The 26,613-nt window shown below is 46.2% G+C and overlaps 1 protein-coding gene across 2 annotated transcripts in view; it reads right to left on the bottom strand.

Moving 5' to 3' along the window:
• SKI (SKI proto-oncogene) overlaps positions 1–26,143 on the bottom strand; it is a 90,180-nt gene extending 64,037 nt beyond the window's left edge. For both annotated transcript variants that reach the window (XM_083375790.1, XM_083375791.1), the window contains exon 1: positions 24,836–26,143. In XM_083375790.1, coding sequence (XP_083231916.1) covers positions 24,836–25,813 — 978 coding nt within the window. In that variant the 5' untranslated portion in view covers positions 25,814–26,143. The remainder of the gene's footprint in view (positions 1–24,835) is intronic.
• Between the last annotated feature and the right edge of the window lie 470 nt (positions 26,144–26,613).

Genomic DNA, 26,613 nt, shown 5'->3' with positions numbered 1-26,613 from the left:
ATTGCAGCTTTCTGACCGGCAGCCAAAAGCTCTCTTTAGCCTTTATGATTGGCAAAAAGGGGACAAACGCAGAAGGCCTGATTCAGCAAAGTAACTTGTCAGATGCTGACCGTCAACCACTTATCTGAAAAATACTAAAAAAAAAAATCTGTGCATTTTCTGTGCATCGGAGGGTTTGCGATGTGGATTTTAACTGTTCTGCATTTGGAAAGCAAGGCCAAAAGTTGGTCCTGCTGTTTTCCAACCTCAAAGAAAAGCTGCCATGTGTAATTACACAGCTTCGTCTTCCCTTCTCTCTCTCTCTCTCTCTCTCTCTCTCTCTCTCACACACACACACACACACACACACACACACAGAAAACACACTTCAGCCTCATTTCCATCTGCCTAATGCGGTATTAATACTGAAACCTCCAGCTGGATACACAGCCACTGTCTCCTTGCAGAAAGCTTAACCGCTCGGCTAAAAGCAAACCCACAAGGTACAAAGCAGAAGCTTTTTCTGGGGGGGGGGGAAAGGCTGTGGAGGCAGGCAGGATGCCCTAGGAACCAGACGGGAGACACACACACACACACACACACACACACACACACACACACACACCGTCCTGCTATGCACCTGATTTTGCTTCCTGAAAGAAAAGGAGGAGGAGACTTTTGTTGTTGTTTTGGGTTTTTGGCCCAACCTGCTCCAAGTTATACCGAACTACCTTCATGCCCAGAGTTCTCAAAAGAGTTGGGTGGCCTTGGAAATATAGTAATAAAAGGAATGGCTTTTAAAATAAGATCTGCCTCAAGAGGGTCTATAGAAGCTCTAGGCAACCCTGCATGCTTGACTTCCGCTGGGATGTTTGAAAAGAAAGAATTCTCTTGGACTTCCAAGGCCACAGCCAAAGAGAGGCAACTGCGGCTTCTCACCCATCATAGCAGCCAACGCGGAAGGCACAGCACGCTGCAAACTGCTGCAGGGGGTTAAAAAATTAGTTATCGTACAGAGCGAGGCTGTCTTACCCACCCCAAGAGCCTTGTGGGGTTTGTAACCTTTGCAGCAAGTTGTTACTCCTGGCGAGGAAGCAGCAGGCCCACCTCATAGGAGAGACAGATGACCCACTTCTGAGGCTCAATGACCCACTTAATCTGATGTCAGGAGTTCAGTTCTTATAATGCCTGCTTTATCCTGGCTGGCGAACGTCCTTACTCAGCCTTCTTCCCTCCCGTGCTGAACCCCCGTTCCCGACAGCTTCACCAAACCACCAATTGCCACCTCATTTTTCCCTTGAGCAATCCTTTGGTGTCAAGAAAATTCTTGGAAGAGGGGAAAGCCACATCTAAGAAGGTGGAGAAGAGAGGTAAAGATGTTACGATTTAACCTTTCATCCCCTTTTCTTTGAGATGCGCAGTGCAGTTGGGATGAAGGAGGGGACTCAAATACGCCCGGCGTATCGTTAAAGGGGATGTTTTGTGCTCTTGTTTAATGAAATGCACCTCTTATGTATCCCTCGGCCACTTTGGCTAGGGACACCCCCCCAAAAAAAAGAAGATATTGAAATGTAAAAACAAATACACACACACACACACACACACACACACACACACACAGACAGAGGATGTGGGGGAAGGTACTGAGCTAAAAGGCTGGCCCTGACGATACGTTGAAAGCTGTACATTTCAACCAAGCTCAGCTGAGTCAGCTGCACTTTTGTGGCTGCGGTTCACGCATTAGGAACTAGCCAGGCAGGGCTTAAAAGAATTCTGCAAAAGTTAGCTCGGTCCTGTCGCAAGAGGCATGTGTCCCAAGCAGACTTTTTGCTTCTTTCTTGTCACTCTTCACTTGCTTTTTACTTTTTATTTTAAAAGAGGAAGCTTTTCCTCTGGCGCCTCCGAGGCAGTTGTTGCCTTGTATAAGCACTCCGTGGCCCTGTTTTTTCAGTTGTCCTAGCCAGATTGTCTCCTGCTAGGACACTAATATAGAAAATGCCAGTTTCTGTATTAGCCATACTTCGCAGGCGCTAATGCTCAGCCATCAGGCAGACGCCTTGCACAGAGAGAGTGGTGGGTTCAAGCTACGGTATTCCCACTTAAGAGGAACCAGGATCTTACAGGCAGTCCTCGCCTTACGGTCACAGTTGAGCCCAACATTTACGATGCTAAGTGGTTAAGCGACTTTTGGGCCCCATTTGACAAATCACTGAATCACTGCAGTTGTTAGTCACATGGTTGTTACTTGAATCTGGCCGCCCCACTGACTTGGCTTGTCCAAAGGCGGCAAAGGGGGAACACATGACCCAACCCCCAGGGACACTGCGACCGTCATAAATATGAGTCAGCTGCCAAGCCTCTGAATTTTGATCATGTGACCATGGGGATGCTGCAACGGTGGTCGTTCAGTGTGAAAAATGGTCACAAGTCACTTTTTACAGTAGTGTTGTTATGACTTTGGACGGTCGCGAAATGAAATGTTGTAAGTTGAGGACTATCGGTATTTAGCAAATGGCGGAGGCCAGCTCAATCAGAGCAGACAATTCCAAAGCGAACGACCGTCTGGCACAGCCTACTTTCTCCCTTCTCGCCTTGATCGGTACTTTTCACAGAAGTAGAGGAACTGGATTCCCGTGTGGTTAAAAGCTGAGCGCACCTTGCCAGGTGCAACCCAGATGGAGCATAAACATCTGCCATCCCAATTCGTCAAAAGGTTCAAAACAAATCCACCGAAAAAGCTTTCTGTAAGGTGATCTTGTCATCTATCGCTGTCCGTCTCTCTCTCTCCTGCAGCAGGAATCGAGATCGAATTAAAAGGCGGAGAAGAAGCTGATGGGAGGATCAGGGCTTAACCCTGAAGGCTTCCCACGGAGAAGCCTGGGGCCACTCATACTTGGAAACTGACCAGGGAGTCCTCTAACAGAAGGGTCGCTAAATGAGCTGTTGAAAGTCAACCTGTACTAATATACATGGCAGAGAACGATGCAGACTAAGCCTGAATGACGCAGCCTTAAGACAAGCCAATGGACGGTCTGAGCTTGTAATATATTCTGGAGAAAAGGCCGTTTCTTCAACATCTTCTCAAGAAATTCACCTTCTGTTTGGGTATACGTGTTTGCTGCTTCGACATTTATTTCTCCAAAGCTAAGCTTTATTGTTGGGGCCTTCAAAAGCACTCGCTTTGAGCTGTAATTACTTATCGAGGTGGTCTCAAAACGACGAGTTTTCTTAAATATAACAGGGGAACAGGGGTGCCCCTTTTTATGCCAGGTCAAATTTCAAAACGGGAGTGAGGGAATTAACTAAGCCACTGACTTTGATCCTGCCTAGACTTGAAAGTCAGCAAAGGAATTCTTGTGTTTTAGTCCAGTTGCCTGCATGCACATGCAAACTGAATGTTGTTGTGTGTGGGGGGGGGTTGTTTTTTGTTTTAAAAAAATCCTTGTTCCTAGAAAAACTGAGCTGCCTCTCAAGAGACTTGCATGCTTTTCAAATCCTGTACTGTAGCAAAGAACTCGAGAGAGTCACGCCCCAAAGCTACCCGAGCAAGAAGCAACAAGCCACTTTACTTTTTCCTTTTTTTAAGTTTTTGCCCTTTTCCGAGCCTTTTGCAAGCACAATCTGTAAAAATTCAAAGTTAGGGGATTTTTGCAGCTAAAAATGAGGGCGGTTTACCAAAAAAAAAAAAAAAAGTACGCATACTTTCCAACGAGTCTCCAAGACTGGGACCCGCTCGCCCCCCTCCCCTTGTAATTTCTTGCCAACCAGTCTGAACACTTGACTCTGCTTCCCAGACCGAGAAGTACCCTTGGCATCTCTCTGAATCACACTGAAAGATCAATGTCCTTCTCATGCAACTGGCCACACCTGCCCTGCTCCCTTTGGGAATATAAAAAAAATAAAAATTCTCCATGAAGTTCAAATGCATCGTATCTTCCCTTGCTCAGTTCAACTTCACACGGCTCGCCCAGCAAAGATCAAACTCTCCTCAACCACCCACATATTTTATTTATTTATTTATTTAATTATGGGGGGAAAAGGCATACCGCCGCCTATCTGATGCAACATAACCCCGGTCCCCCGGGTAATAACAACAATAAAAAACAGAAAAAAGCATTATAAAATAAAAATAAAAACCCCACACTCCTGGCCCCCCCCAAAACACAATCCAACCTCACATATGCCCAGCACCCACAACTTCTGGAGGCAAGCCGTTCCACTGGTTAATTGTTCTCGCTTTCAGGAAATCTATCCTTAGTTCTAGGTTGCTTCTCTCCTTGGTTAGTTTCCAACCGTTGCTTCTTGTCCTGCCTTCAGGTGCTTTGGAAAATAAGTTGAAACAACCCCACACCCCGCTTATTTGGGGCAGCCCCTCAAACCAAACTGAAACTTTGGGGCTGTTTGCCTTCTCTTTGGAAACCCAATATTTTTCTGTGATGCTGAATTTTTATTTTTATTTTATTTTTTTACTTTCAAGCAGTACCAGAGAGCTCCATTGATAAAAAGAAAAGAAGAAGAAAAAAAAGCTTCGGTGTTAGAGAGCGAGATGCAGAACTTGCATCCTGATCAGCATATTCTCATTCCTACCACCACGCCAATATTAATATTCAGTAGTCTGACACAATGCTAGATACAAAGGCCGGGCTACCCCAGTTCCCAGCAGCTGTATTCATCTTTCTAAATACCACCAGCCCAGCCTCTCAACTTCTGTCAAGTTGGGTGGGTGGGTGGGTGGGGGGAGGAATTCAGGGGGGTGGGGGCAGAGATTAGAAATGCAACTTTTTCCTTCAAGGGATAATAAGGTTTTAGAGCCAACGACCGCACTTGGCTTGGGATCACACAACCCACCAAAATGAGCGGGGGCGGGGCCAAGAGAAAAACTATATTTAACTTCACCAACCTTAATCAACATCGTCAGAAAGAGTTATGATTAACGGTTAAGAATCCCTCCTCGCCTTACAAATTTGCCATCGGCTGGCCACTTTAAAAAAAAAAAAACCCTGGGAAATGTTCACAAGCTGTGTGTAGTTTTGGGGAATCTGAATGGGTAACCTCCTGCTTCAACTGGACAACAGAAAAGAGATTTATTTAGAGAGGGGCACTGCAGCAGCAAACTTGGTTTATTTAAAAAACAAACCTGGGTTTTAGGAGACTGTGTCAAGCACGCCATGCAGATATATACAGTCCTATGCAACTTAAGGGCGTCTTAGGATACTACGGCCTCCTTTGCATTATCTCCATGGGATGGCAACAATTACCACACATTCAGTTCGTGCCTTTCATCAGAGGTACCCACGCATGAAGGCAGACCACACCTAGAGGCCTTCCAGGACTGAAACTCAATTGCCTCTGGGGTTCAGGTGCAAAGAACCTCTATGCAAACCATAGATAGAGACCCACTTAAATGCAAATTGGGGTCGTTTATTCTTTTCAAGAAAAAACAGAGAAGGATAAAAAGCAGTCAGTTAAAAAGTTAAAACAATCACCATGAAGGAATCTACCCAAGAAAAGTTCAGATTTCAAACAGAAAGTGCTGGAACACTGACAATTACATTGATGTCCATTGCATTTGGAGAGCCACCACACTGGGAAATCAGCAACGATGCCGATTCTTTTACAGTAAGCCAGAAATTCTGGTTTGTTTATTTTTTTGTTGTTGTTGTTAACTGCCCATCTGACCCGTGGTTTTTCCCTGAGTTCCTTTTCAATTCCCCTTGTGGGATTGAAAATATGCTCTGAAGAGTCGGGCTGAGCTGCTCTGGAATTTGGTCCTGACTTAGCAATATTACGAGAGCCTGGCTCGGTCAAGCCAACCGCACTAAAATTAATCACTGCTTAGCAAGGAAAGGACCCAGATCGCCAAAATCTCCCCCATCTGCCATTCTTCTTCTACTGGAAAAGGGAACCTGCACGACGGCCCCCCCGATGATTTTCACTGGAGCTTCTCAAGGCTTTTTTTTCAAACCCTCTCATGACTTCCCAGGATGAGACTTGAGCGCTAATGGCTGCAACAGAGAGAGAGACAGAAAAATAGTGGGGCTGGGGGGGGGGAAAACAATCCCCAAACCCTCAATTACTCTATCAAGCAAGTTCTCATTTCTTTTTCCTTCTTAGATAGCCTCCTGGAGAACTCTTCCCCCCCCCCCCGCCGTGGAGAGCTACTGGAACTCTCTTAAAACAGGATCCCTTCGCCCAAATGACATGAAGGGAGATTGAATGCAAGCCTGTCATTCTTTTGGCCAGACTGTCTGTCTGCTGGTTGAGCGTTTCCTGCTCTCCGCGGCTGCAGACGCCACTCTCCGCATTGGTTAAATTATTTAAAATCCATAGCTGTGCAACTGTGCTGCGAGGGGCAGGGGTGGGGGGCTAGGAAGAGGGGAGGGAGAACGAATGCCAAGATTATCTCTTCCCTTTAGCTCTTCCACTCTTCCCTTTTTTTTTTTTATCCACATGTTCCCTCAAGCCCACCACCGCTCACGGAAGCCAATTTCATTCAGACTAAAAGCTTTCTTTCTTTCTTTTTTTCATTATTGGCATACCTATCCAAGGCAGTGAAAGTTAATGGAGGTTTTTGCATGCAGAGAGAATTAACAGGTGAGGTTTTTCAGCAGTTGTGGCGAAGGTTATGGAGGCTGACTCCAATTCAAATCATGTTTACCTCCTGGCAAGATTCAACTTGGCACACGTTTCATAGAACATAGAATAACAGGGATGGAAGAGACCTAGTCCAACGCCCAGCTGAAACAGGAGACTCTATTCCATTCCGGACAAATGGCTGTCTAATCTCTTGAGAACCTCCAGTGATGGAGCACTCACAATTTCTGAAGGCAAGCCGTTCCACTGATTAATTGTTCTTACGGTCAGGAAATTTCTCCTCAGTTCTAGACTGGATCTTTCTTTGAAGATCTTCTACCTGTTACTTCAAGTCCTGCCCTCTGGTGCTTTGAAGAATAAGTTGACTCCCTCTTCTTTGTGGCATCCCCTTAGATAATGGAAGAGTGTTATGTCACCCCTAGTCCTAGACTAGACTAGACTAGACTAGAATAGAATAGAATAGAATAGAATAGAATAGAATAGAATAGAATAGAATAGAATAGAATAGAATAGAATAGAATAGAATAGAATAGAATAGAATCTGGAAGGGTCCTTGGAGGTCTTCTAGTCCAGCCCTTCTTTTTATTAAACTAGACATACCCAATTCCTGCAACTGTTCTTCATGTTTTAGCCTCCAGAGCCCAAATCACCCTGGTTGCTCTTTCTTCTCTGCACTCTTTCTAGAGTCTCAAACACTTTTCTGTATTGTGGTGACCAGAACTGGATGCAGGATTCCAAGTGTCAAGTCTCACCAGTGCGGTATTGCATTGCCATTTTCTTGCAGTATAAAACAATCTTCCTGGTAGTTACAACCAAATCAGCTAAAACTTTTGAGAGAAAACAGATCTGGACAGTTTTACGCAACTTGCTGATGACAATTGGCTTCACACGGTGTGCAAGCAAAGTTGTGGTTTTGCACACCACGCTCAGAACTGCCTGGAGTTTATTTCTCAATAATGCCCTAAAGGTGGCACGGTGTAACGTATCAACCCAAGTTCGTTTTGTTCTCCCCAAGTTGGTGAGTGGGTTCCATGCTGCTGAAGTTTTAAAAATCCAGCCTCTCCCATTATTTCTTGGCATAAAATGAAAGCTGATACTTGTTAAAGTCAGCATACAGGAACACACCAGCAAGATTGTCACTTTAACACATATACCAAAAGGGACCCCCTTCCCCTCCCCCATATTTGGAATAATACTCAGCAAGGCATGGAAGAAAGTAAAAGAGTCTTGTAAGGCCATCTGCTGTAGGAGACCAGGGTGAGGTCGGGTCACACAATTAAACCTGTCCTGGGACAAATTTGAATAAAGAGGGTGTTTACATTTTTCCTCCACAGCATGGAGATATAAGGCATTCAAAACACTGTTCTCTTCTCCACCATCTGCCCCTTGCCTATTATTATTATTATTATTATTATTATTATTATTATTATTATTATTATTATTATTATTATTAACATGGGGGGAATGATTAGCAATTAGGGTATCTAAAAAGCAAAGAGAGACTGTTAAAAAACCCCATTTATCTAATATGAGATCTCTTGGCATTTGCTGTCTCTCCATTCTTTGATAAAAGTTTGATATAAAATATATGTGGAGGAGTTTGAATTTGGCAGGGATGAAGTCTAACTTGACAGTAACACTATTAATTTGTCAGCTCTTTAAATTTTGAACCTTACCAAGATGCACTTTTTAAAAAACTGTGTAAGATTCATTCAAACCATAAATTTGGATGGAAGGATAACTCATCCCTTCTGGAAGTTGCCTAACAATAATTACTACAGCTCCAGCACAGCATCAGAAATATCCCAAATATTTCTGTTTCTCCAAAACTGAATTTGCGATCTTCATGTTTATACACTTCCTGTGTGTTTGCAAATCTCTACAAAGCCATTGCATTCATTATTCTAACCGCCGTGGGATCAGGAAAGGAAGGCTTCAAGTGTTGTCTAAAAAACCAATATTAGCTTTTACGTTCACTTGTAAACAGCAACCCATACGACTTTGTTCAACCGGGTGCAAGCCGCTAAAAAGTGATGCCTTTATAAACAATGAGAACACTGCTTTAATTTTATTCATTTGGGGAGATCAAACACAATGTAAGCCATCGATAGAAGCCTGCACGGAATGAAAACCAATCAATTGCAAAAAACGGCTGGAGACCTGAAGGCTGGCTGAGAATCTTGGGAATGGCAGACATTAATATATCTCATTTTATATAGGTGTAGCCTACATAGGAAACTGGTGACACTATCCATCCTAGACGACACAAAAGGAAATGTACGTGTTTTGGCGTCTACGGTACCAGAAGGCTCCATCAAGCAAGGTGTGTTTCTTTGAAGACGTTTCACTTCTCGCCCAAGAAGCTTCCTCTCCGATCAATTACCTTTGACCTAAGAATTATTTTCCGCCAAGGTATTCTAAATGGAAGAACGTTTCATCTTCCTATTTCTGAAGACGTAAGAGGCAAAAGAAGCCGGGGCATCAATAAATCCTCTCTTCTTCTACGAGTCTTCAACCCAAAGCAAAATAAGGGGGGGGAGGGGGACACAGCTGTGTCTCCTTTTGTTTCTTAATGGAAAAAGCAACTGAGCTTTAACTATAATTAAGCTGCTGGACACCGTTTTAATGACAACTTGAAGTTACAATGATCTGGAAAAGATAGCTTCTGATCATAGCAAGAGAGGTCCTGAAATGATGGGGGAAAAGCTCCCAACTTCCAGGGGAGAAAAAGATAAGATATCTAACGGACAGTTTGACATTTTGGACACAGCCAGAGTGTGATTTGGAAATGCAGAACATACAATCCCTGGTCTGGAAGGGACCTTGGAGGTCTTCTAGTCGAAACCCCTGCTCAAGGCAGAGCCTTATACCATCCCGGTCAAATGGTTGTCCAATCTATTTTGAAAACCTCCAGTGATGGAGCACCCATAACTCGGTGAGGTGAGCTATTATATCGATTAATTGTCCTCACTGCCAGGAAATTCCTCCTTAATTCCAGGTTGCTTCTCTCCCTGACCAGTTTCCATCCTTTGCTTCTTGTCCTGCCGTCAGGGGCTTTGGCGAAGAGGTTGGCTCCTCTACGACAGCCCCTCTCACTTCTGTGCTCGGAGGAATGCAACAGCCTCCTCACCTTTCATACACTGAGGACCTTTATGTCTCTTTTAATTGGGGCGCAATGGATTAATCTGATTTCTGCTTCAAGGCCACTTGGCAGTGCTCAATTGCGGGTTACTGAGCTGCAGAATTAAATAAGGAATACGTATTCTAAAAGCACATTCCAAAGTTGTATAGCACAGAAGGTTCCCACTGAAAATGTTGGAGAGGAAGATGACTATCCTGATGGGAAGTTTGCCTCAAGTTATGTTGAGAACTAAAGTATATATATCCATGTATCCTTCCTTCCTTCCTTCCTTCCTTCCTTCCTTCCTTATCTATCTATCTATCTATCTATCTATCTATCTATCTATCTATCTATCTATCTATCTTTCTCTATCTTTATATTCCTTGCCACCCACCTTGCATGAAGGTGACTTTAGACAGCATACAGCACTTAATTTGAAAAAAAAATCAGTGACAATTAAAAAACAACTGTAAAAAGACACACAAAACAGAAGTGGAGGGTATATAATAAGGGAGCTAATGAAATTTGCCCTGGTGCCCTGGAGCCCCCAGGCCTGATAATATAGCCAGGTCTCATGGGATTTGCAGAATGCTGAGAAGGTTAGAGCTAATTTCATTAATACATGATAATTTAACCAACAGTGCATTTCTTTAGTTAATGCTACCTTTTTTTTTTTGGCCTGTCCTGGGAATGCTGGTTTCACTGCCATCACCAATCACTGTTATTAAGGTATCATAATATAATGGGTAGAGTTTGAGTAGGGCCAAGGAAAGCCAGGCATTGTCCAAGCTCAAAGTCCATCTTAGAAAGTCACCGAGCAGACATTTGAGCCAGTCAGTTTCTCTCAGCTGAGCCTACCTCGCAGGATTGGTTTACTCTGTACGGCCAACCGAGCTTGCGAAGAAAAAGTGAGCTGTGATTCCAACAAATGCATGAATATAAACAGAAATCTGTAGCACTGCCACGTTTATCAAATGGTGTTCACACACACACACACACACACACACACACACACACACACCGAAAGTCAATCCAAGTCACACTGGACATTGGCGCCTCAAAAGGCGGGTCAAAGGGAGCCAAAGCAAAGCAATTCTATAGCACAGAAACCGTTGGGGGGGGAGGAATTCGGTACACCTTAGCCCTCCCATTAATTCTAAAAAAGAGAATGAAAGCAATATTTTAATTAGAGGCAATTAACAGGCACCATTTACCTCTTCTGCACAGTTTGTGAAAGAGCTTTATGAATGGAGAAGCAGAAAGCAAGGAGGTCAACTTGCACAGAGTGATTCTCAAGGAAATTAACAATGTTACCAAAAAAAAAAAATATCACAGTTTTTATAGTTGAGTTGGAGGGGGGGGGACTTCACAAATTTACAACAAAACTGTCAAGCAATTAAGGCAAGATACTTTGCACATGAACTTTAACTGCTAATTAAAACCCCCTTGCTTAATTGCCTGCATTTGCATCGGGCGTTCAACTGAAAATGCGTAAGTGGCTTGGGTAACACCGGATGATATGCCTCCCAGCATCGGAGTTTAAGACTGCAGGATTTTTTTTAAAAAAAAAAACCACACCAAAAAACCAAACAAACAGGAGGCATGGGGCAAGATGAAAAACTTCCCAAGGTAAAAGAAGGTGTTGTAATATTGTGTATTCGTGTGTTGTTGTTTTTTTCCCTTCAAAAGCCAAGAGGGAAGGCTGTATAAGGTTAAGACGTTGCTTTCTGAAAAACAAACAGCAAACCTCAGTGGAATAAACATAAATAAAAAGACACTAGAGCCACCAGCATACCAGCTGTGTACACCCAGTCACAACAACCTTTGTCGTCATAAAATGCTTTTCTACCAAGAAGGTTTATTTTTCCTTCGCTCCCACAAAGAGCTCCTGGATTTGGCCCTACGGAACAGCTTTCCTCATCCAGCTAGCCCGCACAGGACGGACTACAAACCCCATGCTTAGAGTTTATGACCATTGCTGGGTCCCAAGGTCACGTCAGGCCCTTTTGCAACCTTCTGACAAGCAAAGTCGATGGGGGGGGGGAGTCAGATTCTCTTAACAACCGAGTTACTAAAAGAGGTCATAAAACAGGGCAAAACTCTCTTAACAAATGTCTCGCTTAACAACACAGATACTGGGCTAAATTGTGGTCCTTAAGTCGAGGACTCCCTGTGGGTTTTCGCCAGAGCACATTATGTGCTGGAGAGACACAAAGAAAAGATAAAAATCTTCAAGTTCACTTCAACATCCAGGCGGGGTTTTGGCAACCGTCAATAATAGTTTGCTACTGCCTCCCTTTCTAAGTCTATATAGCCCTGAGCGTCTCCCTCCTTAAAAAAAAAAAACACCAAAGAACACCCTCATCCTTTAAAATAATTTAGCAATGTGCTGTCACTCACAGGATGTTCTCACCCTGTTATGAATTCCACGTAAGCGTCTACAATTGAGGAGGCCCAGGATTCTGCAAGAACAACAAAGAAACGAACCACACTATTGTGCAATTTACCTTCCTGGATTGCCTAAAATGGTTTCCAGTTTTCTCAGCTGGAGCAAAGGAACGAGGAAAATCCCACATGAAAAGGGCAAGATTGCATCTCCAGCCCCGTTTCTGACATGGTACCAACAGTGGAGATCAAGAGACGTTCCTTTGAAGCATTGCTCCATCCCAGATCAAACCTTCAGAAGGCCGGGAGTTTGGCTTCCAATTTTCCCGTCTCTCAACAGGCGCAAACAGGCCTTCTTTTGCAAGTATGCTAGGTGCAGCTCGTCTTGCAGCAACTACTGCGCTAATGAACCCTAGCTTTGGGGCACCCAAGAGTAACGGTTACCAGTAGTGTTAGAGTCCACAAACCAAGCCAGGGAGATGGGAAAAAGATTTCCCACAAAGGAAAAAAATGGCTAAAACATATGAAGAACGGTTGCAGGAGCTGGGTACGTCTAGTCTAGGGAAAAAGAGGACCAGGGGGGACGCGACAGCAGTATTCCAGTATTTGAGGGGCTGCCACAAAGAAGAGGAGGGGGTCCACCTCTTCTCCAAAGCCCCCGAAGGCAGGACGAGAAGCAATGGAGGGAAACTTAATCAAGGAGAGAAGCAACCTGGGACTAAGGAGGAATTTCTTGACAGTTAGAACAATTAACCAGCGGAACAGCCTGCCTCCGGAAGTTGTGGCTGCTCCATCACTTGGAGGCTTTTAAGAAGAGACTGGACAGCCACTTGTCCAGAACAGTACAGGGTCTCCTGCAGCACGGAAATTGGAAATCAAATATAAGCCAGCGTGTGCCATGCATGCCATACAGATAGTCCTCGACTTACAACTGTTTACTGACCTTTTGAAGGTGCAATGACAACGGGGGGGGGAGTGACTTAGGAGCATTTTTCACACTTACGACCACTCAGCGTCCCCAGGGTCACGTGAACAAAACTCAAGACGCCTGGTACCCTAGTTGCTCTCCAACAGACTTTGCTTCCAGTTCGTTTTACAAACAGCTCCTTCAGTGGAAGGGAAGTTCCAGCATGCACCAAGCCCTGTGCAGCAGCTTCTGGGTGGCAGGGGGCGGGGTGGGTGGGGAGGCTGACTCTAAGGCTGAGTCCAAAAGAGAGGAGAGAGGAGACAGCAGAAATTGGCATCCCAGCCTCACCGTATTCAGAGGATTGTTGTTGTGGAGCTAAAAAGAAAAACGAAGTGGAGAAATGCTGGTGGCTGGGAGAGAGAAAAAGCTTTCCAAATTCGGGTTCGTGACTGACCACAAAATATTTAACAAGTGGCCTCTCTCCGTGGCAAGTGGTGCCAAAGCTGAAACAGACCCTAAAAAGCGTCTTCCAGACCAGATTTGGCAAGCCGCAGTCTGTTGTGGCAGATCGTCACAAAAATCCAACACAAGGAATTTTCTCCCCCCCACACACACACACACTGGCACCTCCTGGGGGAAGGAGAAAACAAAGTATTGGGGGGGGGAGCTGAATTCTCTCCTCTTTGCTATTTTACAATGATACCCAGATAACGGGGTGACCTCTTTTTTTGGCCATTCAATCCCCCTCTTTCTCCTTGCCCTGTGACATCACAATGGATTTCTGAGGGAACTAATTGTGATGTCACAGAGGATTATGCTCAGGGAGATCCAGAGGGTCTTGGGGGGGGGGGGTTTGAAACAAAAGGGGGCTGTTTTCATGCAAATTGCCCTGCAACAAAAAAACAGAAGGCGTCTCTTTTCAGGGCCTGTGAATGACAGGGGTGAATGGCCCCTGAAGAGACGGGCCAGTGAAATGTACAACTCTCCAAAAAGTCCTGGTGGAAAACCACAGCGCTCTTTGTGTGAAAAGCTTTTCCTGTCGTGAGTTCTCAAGACAGTGCTTCTCGATTCCCCCCCCCCCCCGCCGTCCATCCATGTGTCCCAAAGGTGCTTTTTCCGGCAGCAACTGTGGACTTCGCTTCTCATCCAAGAAGCTTCTTCAGCTCTGACTAGATGGTGAGGAAGGGAAGGATTTATATTCCTTGCAGACAAGTTGGTCATTTGCATTTCCCCCCCTCCCATATGGAATACCGGTTTCCCCTTTGTGTCTTCTTCTTTTGGGGGGGGTATCCCTAGATTCCCAGCCCAATCCTTATGGGGGGTGGAAGAGATTTGGCACAAACGGCAGCGTTGATTGGACGGTGAGCACAGACAAAAGTTTGAAAAGAGATACTGTCAAGCTTCACACCAGACTGGGGGCTGTAAATCAACTCTCCAAACACTTAAAAACCCTTATCAGAAATTGGCTGACTTGGTGGAAGGTTCCCAGACACAATTCAGCAAGATTAGGTGCCTTGGTGAAGACAAGAATGACATCATATTCACAGAAGGCTTGCAAACTGTAGCATTGGGAAATCAAAGCTTTTACTACAGGCCTGTGCTCCACATTTTCAATTTGTTGCTTCCCCCCCCCTTCCCGCTGTTCTAAAGCAATGGACATTGTCTATTCTCTGGACTGCCTTGGGAGGCCTCTGATGTACGTTGACAGGAGAGTTGTCTTCAGCCCTCCCACCCACCCACCCCGTTCCAAGGCATTGTTGTAAGTCCTCGACTTACAACAATTCCTTTAGTGACCTGTTTGTCCCACTTAGGGACCATTGCAGCCCTCCCCATGGGCACCTGGTCAAAATTCGGGCACTCGGCAACCAGTTCACATTTATGACGGTTGCAGTGTCCCCACGCAATTGCCGTTTTGCGACCTTCCGACAAGCAACGTCAACGGGTTCGCTTAAGAACCATGCTACTAATTTAACAGCTGCAGGGGTTCACTCAGCAAGCAGAGCAGGAGAAGTTGTAAAATGGGGCGCAACTCCCTTAAGAAGTGTCTCACTTAAGCAACAGAAATTTTGGCCTAACCATTGTGGCCGTTGAGGGCTTGCTTATTTTCGTAAATGTGCGGATGGCCAGGGAATGCCACCATGAAATAATCTTCAAATTGGAAAGACAGAAAAACTCAAAACCCCTACCCACAAGTTGCGAGAACTTGGATTCCAAGAGACTGGCAATTTCTCCCTGGAAATGGAAGTTAAAGCTTTGCAACAATGGCCTAAAACAAAAGGCAACAAGCACCCAAGTTGGCTACAATATATGTGCATATTTGTTAACCCCAGACATTTCCTGCCAAAACTTCTCATCCACCCAAACAAAAGAGGAAAGAGCAAGCTTCAAGAAAGGGAACTTAAATTTCAAGCTGAATTGTGACATCAAGCAGAAATGTGGTTCACAGAAAATCGAAATGGTCTGTGCCAACTTAAGAAGCAGGCTCTTGTCTTTTTGGAAGTAGTCTACGAGGAAAATCTCCTTTAAGACACTCCAGTCACCACCGAGGCCCACCGATGTAATTTTGTTGGGCCAAATAATGAAATGCTTTTACTAATGCTTTGTGTCAAGATTTTTGTTGTTTTTGTTGTTCAATTTCTAGTCCATAAAGTATAAAGCCAGCCCAGTTTACATTTCTGAGCATGTTCTTTTTCTTTTGTAACCCAACTGGGGTGAAGTTTTGTCTTCCTCCTAAACTACATCTTCTACAATTGCAAACCGCACCAGAGGGACTCTGTGCGGTGAGCTCAAGTCTGGTATTACTTGCATGCTGCTCTTCAGAACCAGCTCACAACACTCTAAAAATCACCCACTGCAGACAAACATGACATTTCCCCCCCAAAAAAGGGGGTGGGGGAAAGGAAGCAATGTATTTCATTCACAATAATTTTCACAGAAGGCAGACTTAACCCCGATTAAAGCACTCGTTTCAGAACCAGGAGTTCTCTCTGGTAAATGTTTTATGGGCAATGGAGCATTTTCCCACATTGCTTAAAATGCTCCATCGTGTGTAAAGGCAGAACAACACAAAATAAGCACTTGTCACTAAGCCTCTGGGGGGATGGGAAAAGCACTGGAAAGACAGCAAAACTGGCATCAGTTGAAGCTGCCCCCCCCACAAAAAAAAGGGGTGGTGGTGGTCATTCAGAAGCAAAGCATCCACTCTGCACATCAATAGTCTCAGATTTAATCTGGTTGTTGGTTTTTTTTTTAGCACAGGGCTGGGGGAGGATGGGGAAATATCCTGAAACTCTGCATGCTGATTCCATAAGACAGATTCCTGTTTAGCTGTGTGTTCGCATTAGTTTTAAAAAAAAGTGTTTGACTTCTTGGAAAAGAAGTAGCTTCAATTTTTTGCTCAAAGTGCTGACAATCCCATTATTAGGGTGTGTCATTCCTCTAATTGCTTCAGCCATTAAGTGACTAAGAACACATCCTTTGTTTTGCTGGGGGAAAAAAAATCCTCTTTCCTTGGGCTCTGCAGCTTCTGTGAAGTAGCTTCTCCTCCTTCCACTAAATCTATCTAAGATCATGGAAATTCTCTGGTAGGGTGGGTTCCCACCCCCTCCACCACCACCCCCCCAGATCAGAAAGCAGGGTTAGCCCCTATGGTTGCAAACGGATGGGAGAAAGAAAGAAAAAAAACAGAAATACCTCAACTCAAACCCGGCTCAACAAACTTACTTTCTCAACAGGAAACAACATCCAGGAAGTTGGGAGGATAGATTTCAGCACAGGGGGAAGTTCCTGTCTGAAAGTCGGCAAGAAAAAAAAAGGTGGGGACCTTCAAAGAAAAGCTTTCTCTATTCTGAAAATGCGCACAGGCTTATCAATAGCCCAAAGGAAGCCATGTTAAGTAACCAAAGGGGGGGGGGGAGAAAAGGATTCTTAATGAAGCTTGTGGCTTGATTGATTAAGTGCCATTGTCTTGGTGTCCACTCTTAGCAACCAACATGAGGAGGACTTTCTCTGAGAGGATCTGTCCTCATCCTTTAGGACCCTCAATGAAGCATTCATTGCTGCTATAATTGAATCTGTCCTCCTTGGTGCTGGTTGTCCAGCATGATGGAAAACGGGTTTCCCCACGTGTGCCCACAACAGAATACAAATAAGTCTTCAACTTATAACAGTTTGCTTAGTAACCCTTCAAAGTCACAGCGGCACTGGAAAAAGGGACTTAACGGCCGTTTTTCACACTTACCACCGTTGCAGCGTTCCCCCCCCCCCCCGTGGTCACGTGTTCAAAATTCAGCCACTGGTTCGTATTTACGACGGTTGCCAGTGTCCCCCGGGGTCACGCGATCCCCCCCTTTTGCGACCTTCTGACAAGCAATGCCAATGGGGGGGGGGGAAGCCGGGTTCTTTAACAACCAACAACCGGGTTACTAACTTAACAAGTGTGGCAAGAAAGGGCGCAAACCGGGGCAAAACTCACAACAAGTGTCTCCCTTAACAACCGAACTGTTAGGCTCAACTGTAGACGTGTAGTCTGTGCCTGGTCGTTCAGCCTTCAAGCTGGAACTCTGGATATATGTGTTCTAGTAGCTCTATGTGTTCCTGGCTACCCATGGTATTCTTAAACACCCAAATACAAAGGTGTTAATGCCCTTTCCTGCTTTTTTAAAATCCATTTTTTTGCCTCCAGAGAACGAAAGGGAAACCCAATACACAACAAATAACCAGGGGAAAAAGGGTCTCTAATAATTACACCAGAAACAGGAAACGGGCTTGCCCACAACTCAATTGAATAGTTATTGGGCTTCAAACTAGGGGTTTTTCCCCCCCAAAAAAAGATTTACTCCCACGATAGCGGGGGGGGGGACGGACTCAAGCTTCACGCTTGCTGGTTCTACCACACTGTACAAATATTCCCCCTGCTTAGAGGGAGGCCACAACGATGAGACGCAAGAGTGAGGTGGAGTGTATCTTATTGCTACAGTCTATTAATTAAGGATATATTTCATGGTTATAAAGGGGATTCTGAAAATGCCACGACAGCATTTGCCATGGGGGCTTTTCTTGTTTAACCACACATGCTGAGAAAGTCACTCCTGAAGGGCTATCGGACGTGGCTTCCAAAAAAATCCACACGGCTGTTAGAAGGCAGGGAACAAAAAATACTGCACAGGACAAAAATTCTAACCCATTGCTCTCCAGCGATCATAGATTATTGAAGATCAGAGCAGAGAGCTGTGGGTGAGGAATAAACAAACCCATAGGTAAGACTCTAAAGAGGCATATATTTTCATGGCTGTTTGCTTGCCACTAAAAGTCTTATAGGCTCAGTACAGGGCAAAAGCTTCTGAAAAGTCTCTTGAGAACCCATAGTGTGTTGCATTTGGGTATCAGCGCATCTGAAACACTGCCCAGGGTGCTAGACTTTGCTTTGACCGACTTTCAGAAAAATTGTACCTTGAAAAGGAAGTGGCATCGTTTCACTTCCCCAAAGGCCTCTGGGCATCCATAAAACATAACAATACTAAATGACTGCAGGCCACGTCTGTAGCTGGAAGTTTTGTCAGCTGTTCAAAAAAAAAAAAAAGAAGTACGGTAACCTGGGATGCAAGAATTATTGCCAGATATTTGCCAACCTTGCTTATTGCAGAACCCTATAGCGTATAGTCAAGGCTATGGTCTTCCCAGTTGCAATGTATGGCAGTGAAAGTTGGAACATAAGAAAGGCTGAGCGCCAAAGAATGGAGGCCTTTGAACTGTGGTGCTGGAGAAGACTCCTGCGAGTCCCTTGGACTGCAAGGCAATCAAACCGGTCAGTCCTAGAGGAGATCAACCCTGACTGCTCTTTAGAAGGCCAGATCCTGAAGCTAAAACTCAAATACTTTGGCCACCTAATGAGAAGGAAGGACTCACTGGAGAAGAGCCTAATGCTGGGAAAGATCGAGGGCAAGAGAAGGGGACGACAGAGAATGAGGTGGCTGGATGGAGTCACTGAAGCAGGAGGCGTGAACTTAAATGGACTCCAGAAGATGGTGGAGGACAGGAAGGCCTGGAGGAACGTTGTCCATAGGGTCGCGATGGGTCGGACACGACTTCGCAGCTAACAACAACATAGCGCTCTGCTTACAAATTCTTTTGATGCTCTTCTGAATGTCAATCCAACTAGCTGAGAACCATAACTCTAGTTTACAAAATACAGTAGCTGGGTTGATTGCGGACAAATCCGAAGGAAGAGTCTAATGTGAAATCCTAGCTACCACGATAAACCGCAGTTAAAGAATACTATTTTCTTAATTCACTGGTGATAATCAACCTATTCCTTGTAAAATTACATGAAGAGAGGTGAATAGTAAGCAGAACAGAAGTGATACAGTGTTTTTTTTAAATCTTCTGCTGCTTGCAAAGTCAAAATGCAGTTTCAGCTTCGCAGCTTAAACTCACGACATGCACAAAATGCCAAAAAGCAGCACGCTGTTTATTTTGGCTTGAAAAGTGTGCATCATGTAACAACGAAAGGGCTGGAAGGAAGCAAATGATGCAAGCTTTAAGAGAATGAGAAGGTTGTGACAGAAGAGGGGAAATAGAAGGGAAAATAAAAGATGTGATGGAAACTCCAGCAATCAAAATTCAAAAGTTTGGTTTCTGAAAAATCCCAAAGCAGCTAAAACCTGAGGCTGGAAAGGGTTGCATCCTTCAACATACTGGAGCTTCTGTTATATTTCACCCAGACTTCCTTACACTTAACATCCTGTCTGCTGCTTCAATGCCCTTACTCAACTGTTTGAGACAGACATTACACAAACTGGCTAGCCAAAAAAAAGGGGGATTGGGAAACCAAGAGGCAATTAAGAGTCTATGACCTTATCCTTTTAAGGTGATGCCGCTGACTTGAGCAGAACTTTGAGGAACAAACCAGAAAGAAAAAATGGAGAGAAGGATGCAAATGTCTTTTGCACTGATCGAGGCACACAATTCCACGGGAACCCAATCAGGCTGTGTCTTTTCCTTGCGTCTGCTCAACTGTTATTTCATTATTGTTTATTGGTGACTGATACTGTTATTCAACTCTAAAGTCACGAGCAAAAAAAACAAAAACAAAACTTCTGTCATTCTCTCTGGGCATGTTTCCACACCTCAACCACAAAGATTCAAGAGGTCTCTAGGTATTTCCTTTTAAACCTTTGGAAAGGAAGTTGTGTTTCATGTATTTCTATGAAAACAAAATGCTTACATTCTATTTGACATTCCCCGAACAGGATCCTTGAAAGTAAAATAGGCTGTCCTGATAGGCAAGTAAAGCTTCGGAATTCTTGTGTTAATGTAAATTACAGGAAAGCACGGAGAGATTAGTCCAAAAGTAGCTCCTTTAACCAGCATGCCAATGACGAAAAAAGCTGTAAAGCGAAAGCACTCCAAAACACCCAGAAATTAAGTCTTCCACAAAAGAAAGAGTTCTTTTTTTTCCAGGCACATCAAACAAACACAGAATAGGAAGCGGCCAGCTCTTGTCTGCAGTTGTTCAAAAAGTAACCCTATCGTGGAAAAGGCTTCCAGGAAACCCAAGAGAAAGAAACACAGAAACGTACCACACTTTAGGAGCTGGGGAAAACATAGCAGAACAAAGTCCAGAAGTGACTTTAAAAGATTTCAAAGTCCGCATGGGAAAGATTTAATCCCAAGAAAAACAAAGAAAAAAAAGTTAAAACAGTCAGGAAGTGCCAAAAGAAATAGACTTAACTCCAGCAGTAAATAATAAATAAAATACAGATCAGTGTTTCTCAACCTTCACAACTTTCAGATGTGTGGACTTCAACTCCCAGAGTTCCCCAGTCAGTACTACTAAGTACAGGCAGTCCTCGACTTACAACTCTTTGTTCAGTGGCCCAAGTTACAGTGGCAATGGAAAAAGTGACTTGTAACCGTTTTTCACACTTAACGACCCACTGCAGCATCCCGGTGGTCACATGACCAAAATTAAGACGCTTGGCATCTTGACTCATATTTATGACGGTCGCAGCGGCCCAGGGTCATGTGATCAGCCTTTGCGACCCTCTGACAAGCAAAGACAATGGGGAAGCCAGATTGACTCGACGCCCCCGTTACTGGCTTAACAACTTCAATGATTCACTTAACAACCAAAAATTTTGCCTCAATTGTGGTCGTAAGTCAAGGACTACCTATGCCACTAAATGAGGGAGGGTAGAGAAGGAAACCAGATATATCTAAGCTGCTAGTCCCTTCGTTCTTGATCGCGACTGATAGGAACCGGGCTCCACCAACTTTCCACTTTGGCCTCCAAACAGGTTGTTCTTCATACTGAGGAGTTAAGATTTGCTTCAAGGGGAAGCCCCAGCACAAGGCAAACCCACACTCCACCACCACCACCACCACACGCATACACACTCCAAGAAGCACATATAGGTTTTCAGGCTGTCGCCAGCAACACAACAACACCTAGCTAAGGGCAAAACAGAGGTTAGCTCAGCCAAAATTCAGGCAAGCCCAGTGCAAGATTAAGTGGGATTTTTTCTCCCCACCTGCCCTCCCCACCAGCATTTCCTCCCCCACAGACCTCAACTTTATTTCAGGGTCATTTTGTTCCCAGCAACAACCTTACACAAAGGTTTATTCTCCTGATGCAAGAAAAAACTCTAACCAATATTCTTTTGGAAACAGGATCTGATGAGCAGAAGGAGAAAAATCATGGAAGACGGTAACAGAGAGGCCTTCCCCAAATACAAGTGTTTACAGCCGAATTCAAGCATTCACACAACGCCCAGCTCTACAGAGGAAGAAGCTAAAGCTAACCTGTAAGTCCACTCTGTTATCACACTATAGTTTAAACTGTCTGTATGGGGGGGGGAGGGTCTACCTGTCTCGTCTTCGCTCGTTTAAAGCAAAGCAAATGGTATCAATTTTAGAACCACAGGAGGAAAATGTTTCTACCAACATCCATGGACATTTCCTGAAAGAGAAATATCCACAAGCTTTATGGTACAATGCCCCCCCCCAAAAAAAAGAGAGAGAGAGAGAAAGTGAACCCCAGAAACACTGTCCAGACATACTGCTCAATCATTGTCTGGAATAAGAGTACACGTGTCGGATTAGATGACCCTCATGGCTACTTCTAGTGATATTTGTTCATTTCCAAAGTCCAAGACATTCCCACCCTTTGGGGATTATTTCGCAGCATAAAAGCTTCGTTAAAAGGCTAGCTAGTCTCCGAAGGGGATGCTTTATGTGGCAGAGCAACATAATGTACATTCTAGTTTATATTCCTGGGTCACCAAAGAAATATTCGATACCCCCCCCCCAAAAAAATGCTAGGACTTACAATGAAAAGTATCCCCCCCCCCTGCCAAATACACCAGTTTTCACTGTTCCTCCTCTTCCTATACATAACCCAGGACTGGCCATGGCTACTTTTAGCACATGATTAGCCAAAGAGCGGGGAAGCTATTAACGCTGCATCCAGCCTGGTCTATGAGAGATAATGTGCAGTCTTTAGACTCCAATGTTCTGACAATAGCTCTCCCATTGACGCTCTGGGAGACGAGGGTGGAGGAAAGGAAAAGAAGCGGGGAGGGGGGGGAAGTCCCCAGAAAATGGCTTCCTCTTCTTCGAAAAGTGGAAACTAAAGAGAAAACACAAGGAGGAAGTGAGGATATTTTTTTTTTAAATTTGTCCCTTCGTTCTGCTCCTTTTAACTCTTATTTTTTTAAAAAAAAAATTATCGGGGTCCTTTGTGGTGCGTGCTTTCGGCAGACCAGTGGCCTCAAAGTGGTGGGCGAGAGTGGGTGGGTTTCTCTAAAATAGATGCACGGGAATTTAAAGAGAAAAAGCCTTCACCTCCACCTGCCAGCAGCCAAGTGATTTTCCTTCCGATTTATAGATCTGTAAATCCCCATGGTTCAGAGGCAATTTGACAATCCTGCACCGTTACAGAGCTAATTGAAAACGTCTTCCCTTTTGCATTACATTTCACTATTGCTTCTTAAGGCAATGGGGAGGCAGGCTAAATTGCTGAACCATCCACATTTTTTTTTCCCAAGAGACCCACATCCTTCCTACTTTATTCCCCAGGCCTGGTGCCAAGGCAGGGTTTCCGCACCGCACCACTTTCTCACCCAACCGCCAACCCCGAGGATTCTGGGAACTGAACAGGGTTGCAGAGTAAATAAAGAGGATATTGTACCGATGTACTCTCAATCTGTCTGGCTGGGCAGACTCCCCAGTTGCCTGGCTTGGCATGTTTGAAAAGTAACTCTAGCAGCCCAGACTAGGACACACTGATTTCCGGAGTGTATATTGAACCCAGGCACAAAAATTGTTGGCGAGACAGCCACAAGCAGACAATGCTGAGCATCAAAAAACAAACAGTCTGTGCACACATCCGAAACCCCAATTGTGTTTATAAGTGCATTGAATTAGTACAATCAGAATCACTCGGATTGTGTGTTTAAGTGATGGGTTAAAATTTCTCCCTATGTGAAATGCTAAAGAGACAGAGGGGAGGAAAAAAAAATCCACCTTGGATTTCTTCAAATCAGCAATAATGGATAATATGGCAACTCTCTCTCCTGTTTGGTAAGAGAGAGGCAATTAACTCCTTCTTTCTTTCAAAGTTCATGCACTTTATAGAGTCCTGAGATTTACTGCAGATCGACAGAACACACCAAGCAGTACCATTCTCCATTTTTAAGAAATGCCACTGCACCAAAGCAAACCCTTCTGTGTGCCCTATGTAAATTGAACCATAAAATACAACATAGAGGAGAAACCAGAAAGGCAAGGGCATATAAGAATGCAGAAAGACACAATGGCTTTCTTTGACCCAAGGACACAGGCACAACTGATTCCAATTTTGAGACTCCCGCTATATTCCCCAAATTAAAAAGACAAAGGATTTATTTTGATAGAAAAAGTCACTGCACTCGGCTGGTTCCCAAAGATGGACAAAACACTTTATGCAGAGTCTCCCAAATCTGTATCTTTCCACTTAATTTTTACTTGCAAACCTCATCCAGAGTTCTGATGTATCTTTTTTGCACATCTGTAAGCCTCATTTACACACCAAGGGTTCTGCTTCACCCACATTACTGCAAACTGAGTTTCGGCACAGCATAAGCCTCCGCTGCCGTGTGCACAAAGCCCATTTTTGAGATTCACACACACAAGAGACACAAGCCAGAAGTACAGACAGCTAGAGGCTTACTTAAAAAACCAGCCTTCCCCATCCCGAGGAAAGGCACGGCACGTAGCTTAGATTTACACTCCATCTTTTTTACCCGAGCAAAGAACACCCTCTACGTTCGCTCACAGCCCTCACATGAGTCATATTTAACTCCAGAAAGGTCGAAATCCCATAAGCCCCAACCAGGTAGCAGGGTAGAAAAACCGACCCGGGCGCGATCAGGAAGTTTGATGGATTGGCTATTTCCAGGGCTTTTTTTTCTCACAGAACGCTCAGAACGGAGTTCCGGCACCTTTTTTGGATGGAACCTTGTAGGGTAGGCAAGGCGGGTTGTATGACACGTGTGAGTTCCGGCACCTTTTTCTTTTTACAAAAAAAGCACTGGCTATATCCAACGTTTGCCAAGACGTGAACGTGCCAAGCACAAGCAACTTCGCCCCCCTTGCAGGGAGGGCTTTGGGCTTACAGTTCAAATCTCTCTCTGACACCAACCACACCGGGTCCGATGAAGTGCCAATTGCGCGGCGTTATCCTGGAGCCACTCCGAGTCTCCAGTTTATCAGCAAAGTTGGCCTCCTTCTCTCCAAGGAAACACCTGGCCCCGAGTCCGTTCCTCCCTCCACCACCACCCCCCCCAAAAATAAGAGATCTCTGGCCTCACCCTGGCTGCCTTCCTCTTGTACCGATGGCTGTAGTCGAACTTCTCCTTCATCTGGTCCAGGCACTGGCTCAGCCTGGCTTTCTCCTCCTTGCTGGCATAATCCTGGCTGAGGAGGATGTAGGCTCGCCAGTTGGCCGAGTCGAAGCCCCAGTGGCAAGTTCGGTTCTCCAGGGCTTTGTGGGAATGGACGACAAACTTGTGCGGCGGGTACATGAGCCGGCAGTCCAGGCACTGGATGCAGGGGGCGGCGGGGCTGCTGTAGAGCTCCGGCACCAGCAGGCCCTTACACTTGCCGAAGCACTCGTGGTAGACCTTGAAGCTCCGCTCGGTCAGCTCCAGCTCCAGCGCGCCGGCGGCCAGCTCCTTCTTGCAGCGGCCGGGCGGGAAGGCGCCGCCGTAGAGCAAGGCGTTGCAGAGGCGCTCGGCGTCCGTCTTGGTGATGAGGCCGCAGGAGGGCGCCGAGAAGGGCAGGATGCCCATGACTTTCAGGATCTCCAGCTGGTCGGCCGTGCAGCGGGAGCAGTAGACGTGCAGCTCGTCGCAGACCGAGTTGATCTGCTGGAGCGAGAAGTCGCGCAGGACCGAGTTGAGGATCTGGGGCAGGCAGAGGCGCTTCTCGCCGCCCACCACGAAGCAGGAGATGGTCTCGCCTTCCAGGACGGTCTCGCAGCGCTCCGTCGAGCGGTCCGAGGGCATGAAGAAGGGGCCCGGCATCACCGGCGGCGGCGGCGGCGGGATGGCGGGCAGCGGCGGCAGGGCCGGCTCGGGGACCACGGAGGAGGAGGAGGAGGAGGAGGAAGAAGCCGCCGCCGCCGCCGCCGCCTCCTTGGCGCTCTCCCGCTTGTAGAGCTCCTGCGCCCAGCGGGCCGAGAAGGCGGCCGGCCCGCCCAGCGAGCTCATGGAGCTGAGATGAAACTGCTCCAGGGTCTTCTGCAGGCCGGGGTGAGGCTGGAAGCCGCTCCGAGGGACCGTCTCCATCGTCGGCGGCTTGCCGGCCCCCCCGCGCCCCGGGTTCCTGCGGCGCCGAATTTTCCCTTTGGCCTGGGGGGGACCCCGGAGAACGCGCCCCAATTCCAGCCTCGGGGAAGGAGAGGCGCCTTCTCTCTCTCTCTCTCTCTCTCTCTTCCCAGAGGGGAGGAAAGGCGAGCGCAGGTGGGGGGGCGGCAAAGAAAACCACGGCACCCCCCCTCGCCCAAGCCGCCCTCTTCCTTCCGACGGGACGCCGCTGTCCTCTAAGGCCACCGAGGCTCACATCGCCCGGCTTTCTTCCCCCGGGATGCGCGGGCGCTCCGGCTCCGGCTCCGCTCTCCCCCCCGACCTCCCAACTTTCTTGGGGGGGGGGGAAAAGGAATTTCTCTCTCTCTCGGCCCCCGGAGCCAACGAGCCAAAAAGAGGGCGGGGGGGGAAAGGCGAGAGAGAGAGGGGGGGAGAAAACTAGATCTTCGGGGAAGGGGCGGCGGGGGGGGAGAGAGAGGGAGAAAAGTTAGAAAAAGAAGGGGCCGGAGAGAAAGCGCTCCCGGCCGAGCCGGCGAGGTCCGGCCGACTCTGGGGCGGTCGGGGGAGGGAAGAAAAAAAAAGCCCCCCAGCCCAGCCCACCCCCAGCCACCGGGCGGGGGGTCGATCCGAGCGCAGAGCGGTCCGGAGGCGAGAAGCCAAGAAAAGCGCCGGTTAGCGAGCGCGGGGCGCGTCGTCCGAGGTCCGAGCGGCGAGTGGTGGCGGCGGGGCAGCGGCTGCCTTTCTGCCCATGGCCCCCGAGCGCGGGGCAGGCGGCGGGGGTC

This window comes from Vipera ursinii, assembly GCF_947247035.1.
Source record: "Vipera ursinii genome assembly, chromosome: 17".
In the NCBI taxonomy this organism is placed as follows: domain Eukaryota; kingdom Metazoa; phylum Chordata; class Lepidosauria; order Squamata; family Viperidae; genus Vipera; species Vipera ursinii.
Note: the sequence above shows the minus strand (reverse complement) of the source record. Positions and strands in the feature narration are given on the sequence as shown.